The following is a 17,747-nucleotide window of genomic DNA, read 5'->3' as shown; positions in this document are numbered from 1 at the left end:
AAGAAAGGAAAATGTCGAGTATACATTTTATTTTCTAACTTTGTCTTTTCTCCTTTTTCATCGCAGGAATTGCTCAAAGTATTATACGTGGATCCGGAATTGACGTATTTGAAGGATCTAGATTTAGCTGCCGCGGGATCTACCGAGAAGAGCGACGCGTCCTATGACGGTCGTAACGGTGTAAGATCGATAAGGGTCAGTCCTGACGGCAAACACCTCGCCTCCGGAGATAGGTAAGAGCTGGACAGAAAGGTCCGATGGATAAAATGGGACCAAAGAAAATTAGAGATACAAACGTGACATTATTTTCGCAGATCCGGCAACATTAGGATTCACGACATCTCGTCGTTGGAGGAACTGTGCTTAATAGAGGCACACGATGCCGAAGTGTTGTGTCTTGAATATTCAAGGTTCTCGCGATCTTTGGCGGATACTCCCAGATTGTTGGCGAGCGCCTCGCGAGATCGGCTGATTCACGTTTTCAGCGTAGATCAGGAATACAATTTCCTACAGACGCTCGACGATCACAGTTCTTCCATTACCGCCGTCAGATTTTTCAACCAATCGAATCAGAATAATCAGATACAGATGGTATCCTGTGGCGCTGATAAGAGCATTATTTTTAGACAGTTGCAATCGGTAAGCAATATTATTGTTGATGAATTTCGACTTGTCGATCGAGACAACACCGCTATAATATGTTCTTCTTCCTCCTCCGTGTTTAGACACCAGGTGGTATGCCACAGTTCGCCAGAGGCCACAACGCTCAGGGAAAGACTACGCTGTACGACATGGAAGTCGATTCCGGACAGAAACACGTCCTAACTGCCTGTCAAGATAGAAACATTAGAGTTTACAATGTTGCCACGGGTAAACACAGCAAAACTTTTAAAGGCTCCGTTAGCGACGACGGCTCGCTGATAAAAGTCGTTCTAGGTAAGTGATTCGTACTCTGTTGTGATTTGCATCGCATTGTATCCGTGGATCACGCATGTCTAAGCTAATTTATTTGATAATTACTTTCAGATGCATCCGGTATTTACGTAGCTACCTCGTGTACAGACAAAACGCTGTGCGTGTACGATTATTACAGCGGCGAGTGTATGGCCACTATGGTCGGTCACTCGGAACTGGTGACGGGTCTGCGTTTCAGTCCAGATTGTCGTCACCTCGTATCCGCGAGCGGTGACGGCTGTGTGTTCGTGTGGCGCGTTCCGCACGACATGATCGTAACCATGCAGGCTCGCCTCGCTCAGCAAGCGATGCGCGCGGGCAAGTGAGTAGTAACTCTCCCCCTTCCCGTTTGTCGATCTCGTCGACCTGAATTACCGTCGACTCGCGATTACCGCGAAATAACTGTATTTCTGTCGAATGTGTTTGTAGGAGACCGCCTCATGTCAACGGTGACGGAATCGATGTGCAACTGGATAACGAAACCTACGGGTCGCCTCCACTAGATTTTCTCGATCCCAATGCCAATCCGACGCCTCAAAGTGCCAGCGTCGATTACAGATTCAGCGTGGGTCAATTACCATTGTGGGCGAAGAAACAGATAAATACCGCGAGCAGTACCGACGACGGTGCGGCGCTCGGCTCGAACGTCAGGTCCCTCGGTGTCGATTTACCTAAGGGAAGATGGGCGCAACGTGTGCAACAAGGCGACGGTATCACCGTGAAGTCAGTCTACGACAGCGACGAAGTTATACCATTTCCGTCGCGCAGTGCCATTGACTCGGATGGCGGCGTCGGTGGCGGTGGTGGTTCGAAGGACAGTTCCATCGACAGCGGCACGGAGACGAAGTGCAGTAGCGATTATCGCCGGGAAACGATTGTTAGTAAAAGGGTTGGTGTCGCGAAATCTCGAAACGATAATGACCCGTCCAATTAAATCTGTAATCTAATCTATCTAAATTTCCAATCGACTACGTTTTTCCCATTGGCACGCTTTGCACATGACGAACGATAATACGTAGTGATGATAATTAATGTTAATTTTAACGACGTCTCACATTATTTTTTTTAAAACTTTCAAAAAGTTACGAGTAGGATATGTTAACACGACTTGTCGTTTTAGGAAGAAGAGGAGAGTGTATTTCGAGCTTGTCCGGAAAGTTTTAGAGAAATCGAGAACGAAACGAAACAGGTACTAACAATACTCTTGACATTAACATTAACATATTGTTACATTGTTCGATCGCATGCGTTATCGTCTTTCTAATCTGCCGTAACAACAAACACGTTCGTCGAATTCGTTACTTTGCTTTGCTTTCTCGTTTAGTCATTCTCCTTTTTTTCCATTATTGTACTCACCAAGCATTCTAAGGACTGTTAATCTCTTTAATTTGCCCTTGTGCTCGTTTGACCATATTTTATTTCAATCGCTCACATAGGTGATTGATGATAAGGTGACCGTAAGAAGTAGCAATAGTATGGATTTGACACGTCAATCGAGGAGCCGTCATCACACCGACGACAGCAGTCTTGGCAGCTTTAAATTTGAGGTACATCATCCGAAACGTCAAATGATCGTACGCGCCTAATAGCTTTTTTAAAAGAAAGAGTTATTTAAGGGCGCTCACACATTGGCACACGTACACAGTGTAAATAGCATTTCCGCTGATAATTCCTGCCTTAATCGACATTATTGTTTTATTGTGGCACATTCTAAAAGCACATTTTAGCTTACTTACGTTTGTTACTCAATTTGTTGCTTGTCTTGTCCGTCGCGTTTTCAACAAGTTAATGATTTTAATACACCTTAACGAAAAAGAGAAAAAAAGGGAACTGTTGCGTCTCATGCAGGATCACGAAAGCACTGAACATGATGGGGACGTTGAGGATTATTCCGAAGGAGAAAATGGAACGACTGGTTCGGAAAAGTCACACCACAGATTAATGTACTATCCTCCGCCAGAAGATATCGTGTCAAACCAGTTTACCGTTAACGCGATGGACGTGGAGGAGCTTCGAAGGTTCGTTTCTTTCTCTCAAACGTATCTATTATTTGGTCATGATGTCGAGCTAACGCATTGTATCGTCGCTCTCTGTCTCTTCGGACGCGCAGGTCACAAAGGCGGCAGAAAAGGTTGAAAAACGCGGAAAATGGCCGGACGAGCGAATTAACCGCATCTGGCAGTCAGGACGAGTCCGACTCGGAAGGCGGAGCGTCGACTCCTAGCGCCGAGAGAAATCCGCTGTCCATGTTGTCCGAGGCCAGCTCGGAAGGTTTCGATCAGCTGGCCAAGCAGAGTCACAGAGAAAAGTATTTGAAGAATGCCTTCGAGTCCCTCAGCGGAGCCGAGGAGCCTCCGAATCGCGTAAAAGCGACGAGTATCAGCTCGCAGTTCCACGGAAGGTAAGTGAGATTTAACGAGTACTTGAAATCGCGACGTTTAATCTGTAAATCTGATTATCGATCAACCTAAACCACTGTAGGCTCAATGAAAATAGCACCGTAACAACCAAAGTACGCAACGCGGCGGTGGTTAATGCGACTAAACACGCGAGAAGCGATGCCGACGTCGTGAAAAAGCGGGAGGAGTTGCAAAGAAGGATAGAAGAAACTAGAAGGAAATTGCAAAGCGTAAGTAAATTGCACTAATGTCTCATTGGTTTCTACGAGGTGTCGGAGACAATTTTTAAGAGAATTCAGTATCGTAAAAGTATTGTTATTTTACATGATAGGTCGGCTACAGGTCATCACTGAAATCCAGTCAGAGCATATCCGACTTGAGCAGCCACATACCGGAGAAGCATCATCGTTCGAGCAGACTCGGCACAGGTAACAGATCCAGTCAACAGAGCCAATTTCTAAAACCGACTAATCCCTGCAAGCCCATGCTAAATCCAAAGCCCGCGTTTAAAACCCAGCAACTCATTAATAAGGTCCAAGGTGTGGGGAGTGCATTACCTAAGCTAGAAGTACCAAATGAAAACTGCTTGTCGAAAAGTCAGACTGCCTCATACGTCAGCGAGAGAGCGAAAGCGACTCTTAGCCGTCCGTTAACGCTGACATTAAAGAAAACTGAAAAGTACAAGCTGTCCTTGAATAAGGCTAATCAGTCTTTACCCGAATCTCCCGTATGCGAAGAATTGAAGCTGCTAAAGGAGCAATGCAAGAAGAACATCAGCCGGTTCGCGAGATTTGCTCAAAAGAGAAGATCTTGCAGCTACTTTATCGGTTTGCACGACAACGCGGAGGATATCGAGAGCATTGCCAAGTCCTTCGAGAGCTTGCCCGCCATGAACGAGCGTAACATGGAAAATCTCAAAGAGAGCATGGACGACCCTGATGAGGGGAATGGTAATTTCAGCGATGACTCGTTGGAGGGAGACTTTAAGAATCCACCTCGACGTTGCGTCAGCGACCATCAGATAAACCTTCACATGGATGATCATCGAAATTATCCCAATTATCAGAGTCTCCAAAGGCGGATCTTGACCGGCTCTCAAGAGAGCGTGCTCTCCGACGCGTCCGTTGAATCGTTCTCGAAAGGAAGCGCCGAGATCCTGGATTACAATCACTACGATCACGACAGACACTCGAGTGCGAGTTTCTTCCTATCCCGACGTAGGATGCAAGCGGGCAGAAGCCAAGAGAGTATATTGACCGACGAGTCGGATTATCAGATGTTCCCGTTGCGCGAAAACTGCGCCGACCACAGAAGCACGGAGAGCGTGTTGACCGACGATTCGGACTCTCTGGTGAAATCCGCCCCGTTGGAGATGTTGTTCGACTCGCACTACAAGCGCAAGAGGCAAAACTCGGAAACCTACAGCGGTAATCCTGGTAATGCCGTAGAGACCGCTACGGATAACGAGCGAGGTTCTGCCAACGAGAACGAGTTACGCAGGGCGGTGTTTAGATCCAAGTCCTTGCAAGATACTAGAATCAGCAAAGCAAAGAACGACGTCAATTTCGCGGAGGATAACGCGCCGGTAAAAACTCATGTTTACTATGAATTTAGTCTTGACAATGCACGTAAGGACAACGCGATGGACGCGACGATTTGCGACAAATCTGAAAGTACGACCCCACGTGGCAACAGTCTGCAAGTACCGTCGACGCCGATCACACCGATGACCGAGTCGCTGATGATCTTGAACGACTTTGTCGCTCACAAGCCGCCGAAACCCAAAAGAAACTCGTCTCGCACACAGAGTATGCGCAACCGAGCCAGACCGAGCTGGAAATACCTGGACGCACCGCTCTCGTCGGCCACCGGAAAACTCACCGTCGACTCCGATAGCCACGTGTTATCTTCCACGAATCCGGCTTATTTGGACTATCGAGTTACACGAAGCGATCTAGGAGTCAAACGAGATCCGAACAATTCAGACGCGATCGAACAGTTTCTACAGTCGACGGTGCACTATCCGGAACGATCCAACGACGACAAAGACAAGTTCTACAGCTTGCAGCCACATCATCGCGCCGACAAGAACGTTAATTTGCGGGACGAATCGATGTACGGCAACGACGATTCCTCGCATCTAACGAAGAGCCATTATCTAGCCAACAAGATCCACGACACGGGCGAAGAACAAACTGCAGCTGCCGGCAAGGAACGAATCCACTGCTTCGACGACGAGATCCCGACGAAGGATACCGGCGAGACGTACGACTCGTTAGAGCCTGGCGCGACCTCGTGCGACCTGCAAACGATGGAGCTGCGGACTGCCGACTCGAATTTACGGTCCACCAACGAGCGGATCGCGAGCCTGGACGCGAGCGTAGACGTCAGGATAACTCGCGCCATCGAGGGTACCGTGAAATTGCTGTCGAAAGAGTTTGAGAACCTAGTTAGAAAAAAACAGTACTTTATGAAGGAGAAATGTTTGCGACTGGCGCAAGAGACGAACGAGAACTTCGCCAAGTTGGAGGCCGAGCGAGACGGTAGAGCTTGCGCGATCAAGCGTGACGCACGACTACAATCGGGCGGCGAGGACAGCGATTGCGCCGACGTATCAGCGATGGACAGATCACTGATGGAGAGCGGCTCTTCCACGTCCGCCTCGAGTTGCACTAATTCGCCCAAGAGAATGTGGCCACCCGCGTCGCGATGTCAAAGTCACATGAAGTGGACGAAAACTTTGCCGACGATAGACCAAGCGATTCTTCCTACCAAGCATCCTTACGCAGGTACTAACCGAGTAGGGAATGCTAGCGTGTTTCTTGTATTTTTTTTTATTTTCCCTTTTTTTCTTTTTTTTTTGGTTCGTACATTTTATCACGTTTTACGTGTCAGTGTCCTAAAATCGAGAAAGAATCGTGTCGCGTTTGCGACTATACAGGATGAACCGCGATACAAGCGTAATGCAATATAAAATAATCGCATCAGCACGGCGCATTACACCGTTACAACATGTACATATGTAAATCCATACATGTCGATCCCACACGCAATGTGAATGTACGCAGTTATGTGCAACATAGATTAGAAATACGAAAGATATCGACAGTGTCAGCAAAGTATCATCGCTAATTGTCTACTTACTCAGACGCTTACAAACAATCGCGTTTAGTTTTATTTCAAGGCGGCAGTAACTTTTCAGTTTGAATGCTTGTGATCGTACAGACATCATAATGTGGCTTCTCGTGAATATTTTTATATAATATTTTTATATAATTTTTCATTTGGCACTGGAATGCAACCGCATGCTTTCTCTATGTTCTCTAATGCTCTAATTCTCTTTTCTTCGTTCACCTCACTTCTCCTCCTACTTTAACATCAATTTTATAATTATTTTATCATTTACTTTATAGTGACAAGCTCGACATGAAATGTCGAAGCAATCGTATTTATTCGAGAAAATTTGTAAGAATCATTATGGCCTTTTGGAATTTGATTTTCTTGCACAGAAAGTGAAATATGTATCAATTTTATCAGTTTTGTCGATGCGAAAGCAGCGACTTTTATATCGTAACTTATTTAACTTATTTAAGCACTTAAAATAATAGAAAATATAAGTGCATTATGCATATAGTAGTGATTAGTGCATGTGTTGTGCGCGTTGTCAACAGCTGGCAGTAGTGGGGGGCGAATCTCGTCAAAAGTTATTGACAGTGAAGAAGAAGGGGGTGGCATGAGACGCGCCTGTTCGCTGAGCGATCTATCCGTCAGCCCTCCCAACAGGTTACTGCATGGTCCTGTACAAGGTATTTTTTATCATTCAGTATGAAAAACTTGACTCTCCATGTATATACACACACACACATACACACGTACACATTTTAATTTTTGATACGTTTTAACTTTTCATGCTCGATGAATCGCACATTCGATGGTCGATGTATTATGTTACTATTGAAATAAATTTCTTGGGTATCTTGCGATTGCTTATATCAAAACGAATGCCTCAGGAATATATGTACATGCCGTGATAACAGTTTCAGGAAAATTAGCAAGCAAAAATGTGAGCTCAACGTCAAGAACAGTCTCTGGGATTGCCAATGCTGGCAATCAGTCCAGACATGCTTCTGGAAAAAATCATTCGACTCATATAACGAGAAGCAGTAGCGTTGGTGTCTTGAACCAGGTATGCCTCCGCAATGTACGCAGCGAGTACATTATCGCGAAGTTAAATGTGCGCCAAATAAAAGTGATTCCTATTTACAGAGCGATTCAGAATCGGATGCCGGTGTAACCACCGGGGGAAGTAATAGAGGATGGAACAGTCAATCGGGCAATAGCAGAATGAGCGGTTTAATGAGGCCAACCATCAGTTCTCAGAATAAAATCAACCATCAAAATAAATCAAACACCTTTGGTGGCAATGTTTCGTCGATATTGAGAAGGCGTGGAATGCAAGGAGCTTTCTCAACTGGTATTTACATATTTTAACTTATCAAGTATCTCAAACGTACACTGATAATAATGACTGAACATTCAAACGAAACGTACGATTGTATTGCAGTTAACCTGAGTCAAGTAGGAAATCAAGAGGACTCAAGTTCCGAGGATACATCTTCGAATGGAAACGGAGGAAAACCAGCGTTACCGCCGAGGCCTAGAAGTATCAGTATTGATCATTCCTCTGCTAGGTAAACATCGTTAGCTTAAACTTCCAATAAATCGTTGAATTTTCGTTGCCACTCTGCATGTAAAATCCGTTAATCCGACAGTTTAAGTTTACCCGGTACGACGGTGAGAAGATCTGGCTCAACGACTATCGTGACGAATGGTCGAAGCGGTGCCAACATGATTGGGCAAAACGGAAACAGGATGTCCGCGATGAACAGGAATCAACTGGAACCTAGTCCGCACGAGTTACCGGTGAAAGACACGGATCGTGCTATCGATGTAGCTAGTGCCGAATGTGAGTGTTTTATTTTTTCTTATATTAATGAGATTGCTTATTGAATTCAGTAATCGCACAAATCATCTTTTTGTATCATCACTCGAAGATATAAGCGCGCGTACAAGTGTACAAGATTGCAGGAATAATAGTGCTCGATATTTTTTTCGTCAATTTGAGAGTTTTGCAGCTGCAGATTTCATACAATTGATATCGATTTGATACATGATCGGTACTCTTTCTCTCGCTCTGATCGATATTACCTAATACGAATTTTATTCTTGCAGTAGGCACGGATAAGACATTAGGTAATCTAGAGACACCTATTGAGAATGCTGTGCTGTGAATATAATTTCATTCTATCAAAAATTTGTAAGTGATCATGCTATATGACAGGAAAATTTTCAAGTTTCGTAATAGGTCACGCGAGGCAGACACAGCTGTATATAAACGCTATGTGTTGTGCGAATGAAATTTCTATAATAAATTAAATATATCGATAGAGTCAGACAGAGATGCATACGCTTTGGAATACTTTATTATTGTTATATCTTTTAGCAAAATTTGTTCGTCGATTTAGTTATATTTCAGATATGTCCGACATGTATTAGACGCAAGAATTTCTAGATAAGATATTCTTATAGAAAATGTGTCTATATATATATGATAGAGATATTACGAATTTGTACATATATGCAAAATGTATATAAAAAATTTCTTTCATACCTTTCTCATATTTTACAATTGTGTTGAATTATGCCCAAAGAAATCACACGCAATGTAGGACATTTAGACATTCACGAGAATATTTCGTCGAGTCATGGTGTAGGCATTAAAAGTTCGCCATTAGAAAGTTACGTAGCTCAATAGACATCGATCACAATAGCATGGTCTCATACGGATTTTAAAACTGATGTAACATGCACGTTGCACGCTATATCATTTGCTCTATCGGTTATACTTAATTTCGGATCGAATCGAACAGGCTGATCATAGATGCGTAACGTTGATATGCGTGTTTGCAGTATCCACCCAACTGTGCAACACGATCGCGGACGAGCTCACGCGAACCGCGGACAACGTCGTGCAGCTGTATAAGCGTTTGACGATAGACAACGACGATGACCCCTCGAGAGAAGCGATCGACCGGGACACCATGCTACGAGGATTGGAATCATCCGTCAACGAGACTATGCGTACTCTACGACTGGTCGTCGCCGGTGGTGAGAGCCATAACGATGGAACTGGCGACAGTATCGTCACGAATGAAGCCACCGCCAAATTTCAAGAATTACTCGCGGGTCAGGATCAGGGCAAGGTAGTTAACATGATGCAGCAGTACTCCGAGCTGCTCTTAACTATGATGCAGCAAAGGATGGGAGGGACTCACTCAAGTCACACGTAATCCGTCCGTCCATCTGAGAATTGATAAGAAGAATACGAACGGCGGCGTGTTTTTTTTTAACGCATCGGATAATTCGAGGAATGCGTTTCGTAGCAGTCTCCTTTCGCGACTGCTCGCGTATTCTCGATAATTCTCCGGCTCGTCTTCGATTTTAAAGCGTTTCGGTAAAGTGTTTTGCTAGAAAAGAAAACAGGCGTTTTCGCTACATGAGAACTCTGCATGCGTGTATCGTAGTTGCGCGGAAATTCTTTCTCTCTTGCCGATGGTGAGTTTTTTCGCCCGTCTTTGTGATCCATTTCTCCCAGATTCGTTAAATGGTGAATTAATATCATATCAATCTGGTAACACATCCGTGTTTTTTTTACGTTGTATGTTCCGAGAGATAAGAGATGCATTAAAAAAATTAATCGTTATTAACAATCAACCGTAGTTGTCGGGATTAATTGCGTGATTCACGTATACTCGTAATTCATGAGAAACTAGAGACTAATTGTAAACGCAAGTAAATATTAGTTTCACAAGTGAGGATATACGAAACGAGGGAATCGATTGTGACGAATTCATTCATTGTATCTTGAGGCCATACGACGCCACGAAATGCCAATTAACTAAAGACTAGTAGAGAATAGTTTCAAACCAATACATCTACACATACACACACACACACAACACGCACGCATATACATATATTTATCGACACACTAAGCGGTTATAGTAACGTAATAATATTAGTATTCTTGTTATGTAACCAAAGGTTGTCTGTATCAACGGTCTAAAGAAAGTATCGTCCTTTCTTTATGATTGGAGCTTTTCAGAAAGCCGTAATAAAAAGCATGCAACATGGAACTTGCCAGTATAAAATAATAAAAAGGAAAAAAAGGTCTAGCTGTGTGTGTAGCCGTTGCATCAAGCGTGAACAAATGAAGCTCCTCTAGCCTGTCGGTGATAGAGATGGTCAATAAACAATTTTATATTCCAGAAGCGCGATGTGTAATCTCTACATTTTAACGCAACTTGACATGTTAAAGACATAAACTTGGAATTGTGTGTGTGTCATCTTATTTAAGATTACTAGATTTTTACTGACTATAAGTCGGTATAATTTGTGTACAATTAATGTAAAAACATGATAAATCTTTTTATTGACCAATATTATATTGAAAGAAAGTTATAGTTGATATTCGTACGGTCTCATCATATGTATAGTATTATCTAACGAAAACTGCATATTTTATCACAGAAATTAAGCTCTCTCGCACATATTTTTTCACCTAAATACATTAATAAGAAAAAGAACGGCTTGAAATTACGGCAAAACCATCGTTTGCAGTTTGATTATTCTGGTCAATTAACAACAGTACTATCCTGGGAAATTTCGCAGAAAGGAATTGTATCGAATAATCAAAGTATTAAAAATACGTGTTATCTTTATTCAACTTTTTTCGTAAAGTTAACGCATTCTATATTTCTTATTTCAACGTAGTCCTTCTTACCATTCTCTCTTTAGTGTTCTCTATAATATTCTTGTATCATTTAATGCACGAGTGCCATTTAGATTAAGGTGATGTCACACGCGATAGTACTTATCGTATGCTTGCGTATTAGTTTATCATGTGCTGAAACAAACGCTAATAATTTTCGTCGATTACCTTGAGTCACGTTGTTAATACCGATTTTGTGGGTATTTAAAGGAAAAACATTCGGTTACTACTCGGAAAACTCGTTGGTTACACCATACGGATGAGACGATACGTCGATTGTGTACGATCGCCAATTTCCAACTTTCTCTTACTCATCCGTCGCCCGTAATCGAACAAAGTGACACGAAAAGATGCACATTCTCGACGAGATCGTTTAATTCCTAACTGATATACGAGCTAAATAATATATGTAACAAAAGTTGGAATATTTTCTATTTATTTAATAGATAATTTCTTAATGTAAACCATTTAACATAGGAAAATACGAATGGTCGGTATGAAGAATATAATATGTTGTGGAATCTCATTGCATACGATAATTGACTAGCAACTTACAAAGAAAAAAAAAAGAAGAAAGGTCATTCCAAATTAACGCTCTTATCGCTGTCGTGTAATTATTAAACGCGCGCATAGTCTCAAACTGTTCAAAATTGTGGTGACTTTGTATATTATTGTGTATTTGTATAGTAAGAGCTGTAGTTATTGTTATCAATTATGTAATGTATTACGCGTTTTGTGTAAATGTGTAAATATTTATTTAAAACTTACGTAAAGTAACGCAAATCATTTGGTACTATAAATACCAAATACTACAATCGCGTGACGTACAGGATGTAACTCATTGTCAGTCATTTCATTTTGTACATTATGTTAATAACCCATACAAAGTAAAATTCCCGATTATCATTGTAGCAGTTTTCCGTACATTTTTGTAATATCGCAACATAATTGTAGATTATATGCCGTTGCACGAACGATTTCGTAACGAAAAAGCGAATATTGCTTACTACTATTGATTAAATAACTTAAAACGATAGAAACTTTTATCCAAGTGCCAACTCTAATAAAAAAATATAATCGTCTGTATTACAGCAAGAACGTATTGCCTACGTTTTTGTATACGTGCTCACGATCATTATTACATGCGTGTACATCAAATTCACTGACCATATGACTCACGAAACGTTACTACATTGCCATAAATGTAAACCTCTAGTGCGCGTATGAGATGTGATGCGATACACGCGAACGCACATGTATGGTCTTTTCTTCTTTCGCATTCAAACCTTTCATCGAATATTGAAACGATAATAAAACGACTGTATATTAAATCGTTTGGCTGAACCAGCGTACACGATCAGAGAAATTGAAAAATCAGCCGGATGGAGGAAGTTATGCCAAGTTACGAATAAAACTAATAAAGACTCGAATAAATAACATTATTACTTTTAATGATCACACAACTTTGATTGTGAGTGATTTCAATTATTACTACTTTTATAAGTAACTGTAACTGTTCCGTCTTGTATCTCGCAGTGATACGGGGCAGTGACAATCAACGAGAAATCATTGAAGTGTATTCGAGACGAATTAACAAATTATTGAACCGGGACGCGTACGTCCGTAGCAGGAATCGTACGACTAATATTTTGGCACTGCTGTTACCATGAGCGTTGCATTCCGCAAATTGTCTTGGATCTCGTTGTGGTTTCCGCTTTTCGTTCCGAGTGCTTCCGATTCCTGGTATTTACCTTCCATTCGTTTGCCGCAATTCTTCCAGCTAACGATAGATGTACAACGTGTGTGTGAATATAAACGGTAGATGCATTACATAGGAAATGATTCGGACAAGTGCAACTTTGCTTTTTATACGCGCGTCATCACGCATTATCGATTGGATTATATTTACCTCTTTTTCGTCATCAACCTCGTCCTCATCGTCCTCATCGTCCGAACCGTGTACCGAAGCAGCCGGTGTCGTGTGTCGCGAGGATGACGGAGATGGTGGTTCGCTGATTGGTCTGGGATAATTGAATCGGCCGACTCCACCCTCGGCATACTCGGATGCCAATTCCGGGTACACGGTCATGAGCGCCTTTATTCTCGCCTGGCGGTAATACTGTGAAAAGCACATTTACATATGTACACGAGATGCAAGACGAAGGTGTGCGGAAGACGTCGTATCCGTATCTTACAATGCCAAGATTTCGCCAATCGAGAAGATCGCTCAGACGTTCCGTACGGTTTCTCTGGATGATACGTTGACGGCGACTGAGTCGCGCAAAGTCGAACATGTACTGGGCGAGCTGCTGAACACTCATTTCCAAACCGATGAAACGTCTGTCGACGATGTATATGCCATAACTCATCGGATCTGCTATGTGCTCCTGCATGAAGCACCCGAAGCCTGATAGATTCGTGGTGATACTGGGAATCCCCATGACCGTGCATTCAGCCGGCGTGTATCCCCAGGGTTCATAGTACGAGGGGAAGACGCCCAGGTGGCATCCTCTGACAAACTCCTCGTAATCGAGCCCAAACAGCGGATTCGTCGAAGACAGAAACTCCGGATGAAATACCATCTGTAAACGATGATGCGCATCTCTTTTGATTTCGTATCGACGCGCGTATACTCGTGCACGTGCATTACCTTAACGCGATCGTGGACGGTGTTGAAGAGATTGCACCTTCTAACGGCATTCAACACCGGATCATTCCAGTCGTCGACAACGTTGTGCGTTGTGATAGGCGGCAATCCATTTCTTTGGAGAGCGTATAGACAACTGCGGAACAAAACGTAGCGAGTGAATCAACACGCGTCAAGATTGTCGGTAGTGATACCCGAGTATCAATTTATTAACGAACCGCTTTATCTTGATGGTGTCTTCTTTCTGCAACAGGTCCTGAGCTTCAGGCATACGACCAGAGAGACACAATTCGTACATACGTTTCCCTATTTTCTGCTGTATATCGTTGATGGTGTCTCGTAAGGATTTCGTTACCTAAATGTGGAAAACAGATTGATTGATAAATGCCGCAAGACATTGATAGTGGGAGAATATCGATAACGACTCACCGCATGGCCGCGAAGTGACTCGACATTAAAGTTGTTGGTTTTTGCAGGAAAAATGAGGAAAGCTACCACGGTCAAATCTGGCCTGGATGTTTTTAGGTAGTGGTTCAATCTAGCCAAGGCTTCTATGAAGATATCGGCGCCCTTATTTCCGAATTCGTATCGGCCAGCGATGAAAAAGTACAACGTTTTGTCTAAATCGAAGTCATAGTGTCTGCAAACACACAAACGTAAGTTGGAACCTGTCGCAACCGATGTTCGCACCGCATGTAATAATGACGGAGGAATGTTTGCGAATGCTTAACCGCTATAATGATACGGACCCATAAAAGTGACCGCGCACAAACTCGTGTATCTTCTCTTTACTAATTGCATGTAAATTCTGAAATTCGTGCAATGCAGCAAATTTCTTTACGTTCAATCCGTTCGGTGTAATGATATCGGGTTTGCGCTTGAGCAAGTGCTCTGCCTCGAAACCAGTGATATCGGACACTGTCGTAAATACATGCGCCAGGTGTGTGGCAGCGCGCTCCATGCAATATCTATGGTATATTTGACGTTTTCCTGCTTCTTCGTCGACACTGAACTGGAACGAAGAATATTATTAAATGTACACGATAATAGGTCGTATATTTGCATTATAAGGTACGCATACCTTATCTAGATTGTTGTAAAAGTCAGTCTTTCCCGCGCAAAGATATCTACCGAGAAGAGTAGCGTGAGTGGTAAACACCGTAGCCACATCAACGTGTCTCGTTCTCAAAGCAATTAATCCGACACCCGCTTGCCATTCGTGACAATGCACGACTATTCTCGGTGGAACGCTCGAGTATCCTTCGGCTGCCTTCCTATTATATTTCATCGTTATAGTAATGTTGTTAGTAATCTACAATTTTAGTCTACATGTACATTTGTATAGACGGAAGACATGAGAAAGAGGGAGAGGGAGAAAATTAATTTATATGAAACATTTTTCTTATGCCGTTGTAAGAGCATATACGTTCATATATAGGCGCACAACTTGTTGAAATCACTCACGTAAATTTCCAAATATTCTCCCACATTTTCTGACAAAAAGATCAAACGAAATGTAAAAAGTGAAAACGCTTTGCGGAATTATGTAAATTTATACAAGACGTGTACATATGTATACACATAGACTTTTGTGATTCGTTTGTACGCGCTAACACACTGACGAATAATATTATAGTAGAAATTTACCTAAATTCGGCAATAAATTGGCAAACCAAGTATCCGAGTATCACGGCGTCATTAGCTTCGATATCGAGGTGAGGTATTCCAAGATTGCACGTACTCCATAATTCTTGTTTGTACTCGTCCAGCTTCCAAGCGGCACTTCCAATGTCAAATAAAATGATTTGAGGATTTCCGTCCACCAGCCATGTCCCTGTTACCACCTTGATAACAGTTTTTATTTTACAATATAAAACGCGCGTAGAGAAAGGGAAAGTTTGATGGAAATGTCGGGGCAGCATTTAAGGAACCTGTCATTCGAAACACGTGTATGTCCTTGAATTATATTTGTTATATCAATGGCAAGCATCCAATTGTCATTATTCTTAGCGTACGCCGCAAACCGTGCTTGTATCTGCTACATGGAATATCGGTGCGAGAGACGAACACGTGCATTCCTTTAAATGACTGATTTCGACTGAATCGATAAGGAATTCCTCCGACGATAAAAAGCGAGAACGCTTACTTTGTATCCCTGATCGCGCAACACTTGTACCGCTTGATGCAAAGGGTTGTGAGGGGGAAAATCGGCTTCCTCCACTTCGGTGCGAGCTGAATGTTCCTTGTACGGACCAATGAGACAAAACTGGTCGCCCATTTCTTCAGTTGAGACGTAAGCTTTGGACCTTATTACCGTATAAATGCCACCGACTGAAAGAAAATGGAAAGGAAATGCAATTAAATTCGGTACACGTGTAATCTCGCGATTATCCAAGTACACGATCACGTACCTTTGTTGGCAGCTTCCCATGCAACTTCGAAATTCCATCGATTTTCGTGTTGGGCCGAGTAGCCACGGTCCATGAATTCAAACAGATCATTGGTACTATCTACGCGATAAAATCTTCTGGACGCGCGTTCCCTTGACATTTTCTTGACTGTTCCACAATCTACATATTCATCGGGGTTTCAGTGGATTTTCAAGAAATTTAGTTTCTATTGAATACTTTTGCCGGGTGATTAAGTCGTTACAACCGCGTATACACGCGCGCACGGAGAGATATAATTCATTTTATTAAAAAAATATTCTTAAAAATATAATAAATAAAAATCCCAGAAAACGCTCGACATCTGTCTGAAATTCTTTGCTCTGTGCAAAACGTAAACGATGTAGATAATCGAAAAAGAACTTGTCCATCGAACGCATTGAATTGAAATATTATGAGAGAACCGACCAGTTGGGAAATCACATTGACGAAACTGTTATCATCTTTGCATTGAAGGCACGATTTCGTCATCGTAGAAGAAGCTAGTGGAACCATACGTACACTGTATTTATCTCGAATTCAAGGGTCAATAACATTTCCCTATCGCGTTATGTAATCAATTCTAATCGTGCTGTTTTCGAGCACGGATCGATCGCTGATCGATATTGGAGATTCACAGGAATACCGCTCCAATCGCGTATCGCTAGAATCTGCCACAATCGCATTCACAATTTTTTTTTTTCCGTCTCGACAGAGTTTCATTCTGGCAAGATACGAGTCATTTTTTGAATCTACATTGAATTACGTGACGCGAATGAGTATTCGTATACCACATGCCCGATTCCGTTTCTGGTCCCGTGACAGTCGGATTAAAGATCGGATCGGCGATCGGCGTCGAGGAGCGCAAACCTGTCCGTGTAGCACGTTATAGTCCTTGAGTTTTTTCCACTCACCGTGTATGTACGCGAGATGTTCCAAGAGCAGTAGCGCAAGCAGCGCAGGGCGGTGGTGCCTTCGGGACTGAGTCTGCTGGCCGGGGGAACGCAGTCTCACGGTCAGGTTCAAACGAAGGTCACCACAGACTACGCGAAAGGTCAACAAGGGCTTTAGTGCGAGTGCGCGTACTTGAAACTGCCGCAGTGCTATGCCCGCCTCGTGAACGCGTAGCACGCGCTGTTCGCTGTCGCTGTCGTAACGACAGATGGCACGAGATCTCTCCTACAACTCGCACGGGGACCGTCCGCGGACTGCCGCGCGGACCGTGACTGGACTGGTCCGCCGAATCCGCCGAACGCGAGTGCGAGCCCCGTCACCACGTGATTTTCGGCTGCCTCGAACATCACCTAGCTATTTATAGCGGGAGATCCACGGATATGCGACAAATTCCAATTCGCGCCCAAACTTTTCAAATGTATACACCTGTACTATTTTCTGTCGATAACAATAAAACGATATTGATATCCTAAGAATTATTCGCTTTTATTATTATTTAGTATCAAACGTTGCAAGTAGTAGTGGTAGTAGTGATC

At 42.9% G+C, this 17,747-nt stretch overlaps 2 protein-coding genes across 11 annotated transcripts in view; one reads left to right on the top strand and one right to left on the bottom strand.

Annotated features, from left to right (window-relative positions):
• The window catches only part of LOC105287932, a 35,418-nt gene extending 23,676 nt beyond the window's left edge, over positions 1-11,742 (top strand). For 4 of the 10 annotated variants that reach the window (XM_011353814.3, XM_011353815.3, XM_011353818.3 and 1 more), the window contains 18 exons: positions 67-233; positions 315-639; positions 726-936; positions 1,027-1,276; positions 1,384-1,843; positions 2,075-2,143; positions 2,391-2,501; positions 2,803-2,972; positions 3,065-3,355; positions 3,436-3,583; positions 3,685-6,142; positions 7,025-7,159; positions 7,391-7,539; positions 7,620-7,827; positions 7,918-8,044; positions 8,126-8,319; positions 8,586-8,606; positions 9,324-11,742. In XM_011353814.3, the coding sequence (XP_011352116.1) occupies positions 67-233; positions 315-639; positions 726-936; positions 1,027-1,276; positions 1,384-1,843; positions 2,075-2,143; positions 2,391-2,501; positions 2,803-2,972; positions 3,065-3,355; positions 3,436-3,583; positions 3,685-6,142; positions 7,025-7,159; positions 7,391-7,539; positions 7,620-7,827; positions 7,918-8,044; positions 8,126-8,319; positions 8,586-8,606; positions 9,324-9,703 (5,874 nt within the window). In that variant the 3' untranslated portion in view covers positions 9,704-11,742. The remainder of the gene's footprint in view (positions 1-66; positions 234-314; positions 640-725; positions 937-1,026; positions 1,277-1,383; positions 1,844-2,074; positions 2,144-2,390; positions 2,502-2,802; positions 2,973-3,064; positions 3,356-3,435; positions 3,584-3,684; positions 6,143-7,024; positions 7,160-7,390; positions 7,540-7,619; positions 7,828-7,917; positions 8,045-8,125; positions 8,320-8,585; positions 8,607-9,323) is intronic. The other 6 variants (XM_011353816.3, XM_011353819.3, XM_011353822.3 and 3 more) reach the window with 6 other exon arrangements.
• Positions 11,604-17,683, bottom strand: LOC105287933 (glycogen [starch] synthase). The gene is made up of 12 exons (XM_011353825.3): positions 17,172-17,683; positions 16,243-16,401; positions 15,978-16,162; positions 15,479-15,675; positions 14,913-15,105; positions 14,581-14,843; positions 14,261-14,471; positions 14,050-14,186; positions 13,835-13,967; positions 13,380-13,766; positions 13,094-13,303; positions 11,604-12,964 (listed from the first exon to the last, which is right to left on the bottom strand). The coding sequence occupies exons 2-12, from the start codon at positions 16,379-16,381 to the stop codon at positions 12,932-12,934; spliced, it is 2,088 nt and encodes a 695-aa protein (XP_011352127.1). The 5' UTR covers positions 16,382-16,401; positions 17,172-17,683; the 3' UTR covers positions 11,604-12,931.
• Between the last annotated feature and the right edge of the window lie 64 nt (positions 17,684-17,747).

The sequence above is a fragment of the Ooceraea biroi genome, chromosome 2 (genome assembly GCF_003672135.1).
Source record: "Ooceraea biroi isolate clonal line C1 chromosome 2, Obir_v5.4, whole genome shotgun sequence".
Taxonomy (NCBI): domain Eukaryota; kingdom Metazoa; phylum Arthropoda; class Insecta; order Hymenoptera; family Formicidae; genus Ooceraea; species Ooceraea biroi.
Note: the sequence above shows the minus strand (reverse complement) of the source record. Positions and strands in the feature narration are given on the sequence as shown.

Bases quoted from the DNA above. Each gene is read 5' to 3' on its own strand.
- LOC105287933 (XM_011353825.3), bottom strand. From the start codon at position 16,381: ATGTCAAGGGAACGCGCGTCCAGAAGATTTTATCGCGTAGATAGTACC. The intron at 16,163-16,242 runs GTACGTGATCGT...ATTTTCTTTCAG, and splicing joins ATGGGAAGCTGCCAACAAAG to TCGGTGGCATTTATACGGTA. The intron at 13,304-13,379 runs GTAAGATACGGA...TGCTTTTCACAG, and splicing joins ATTGGCGAAATCTTGGCATT to TATTACCGCCAGGCGAGAAT.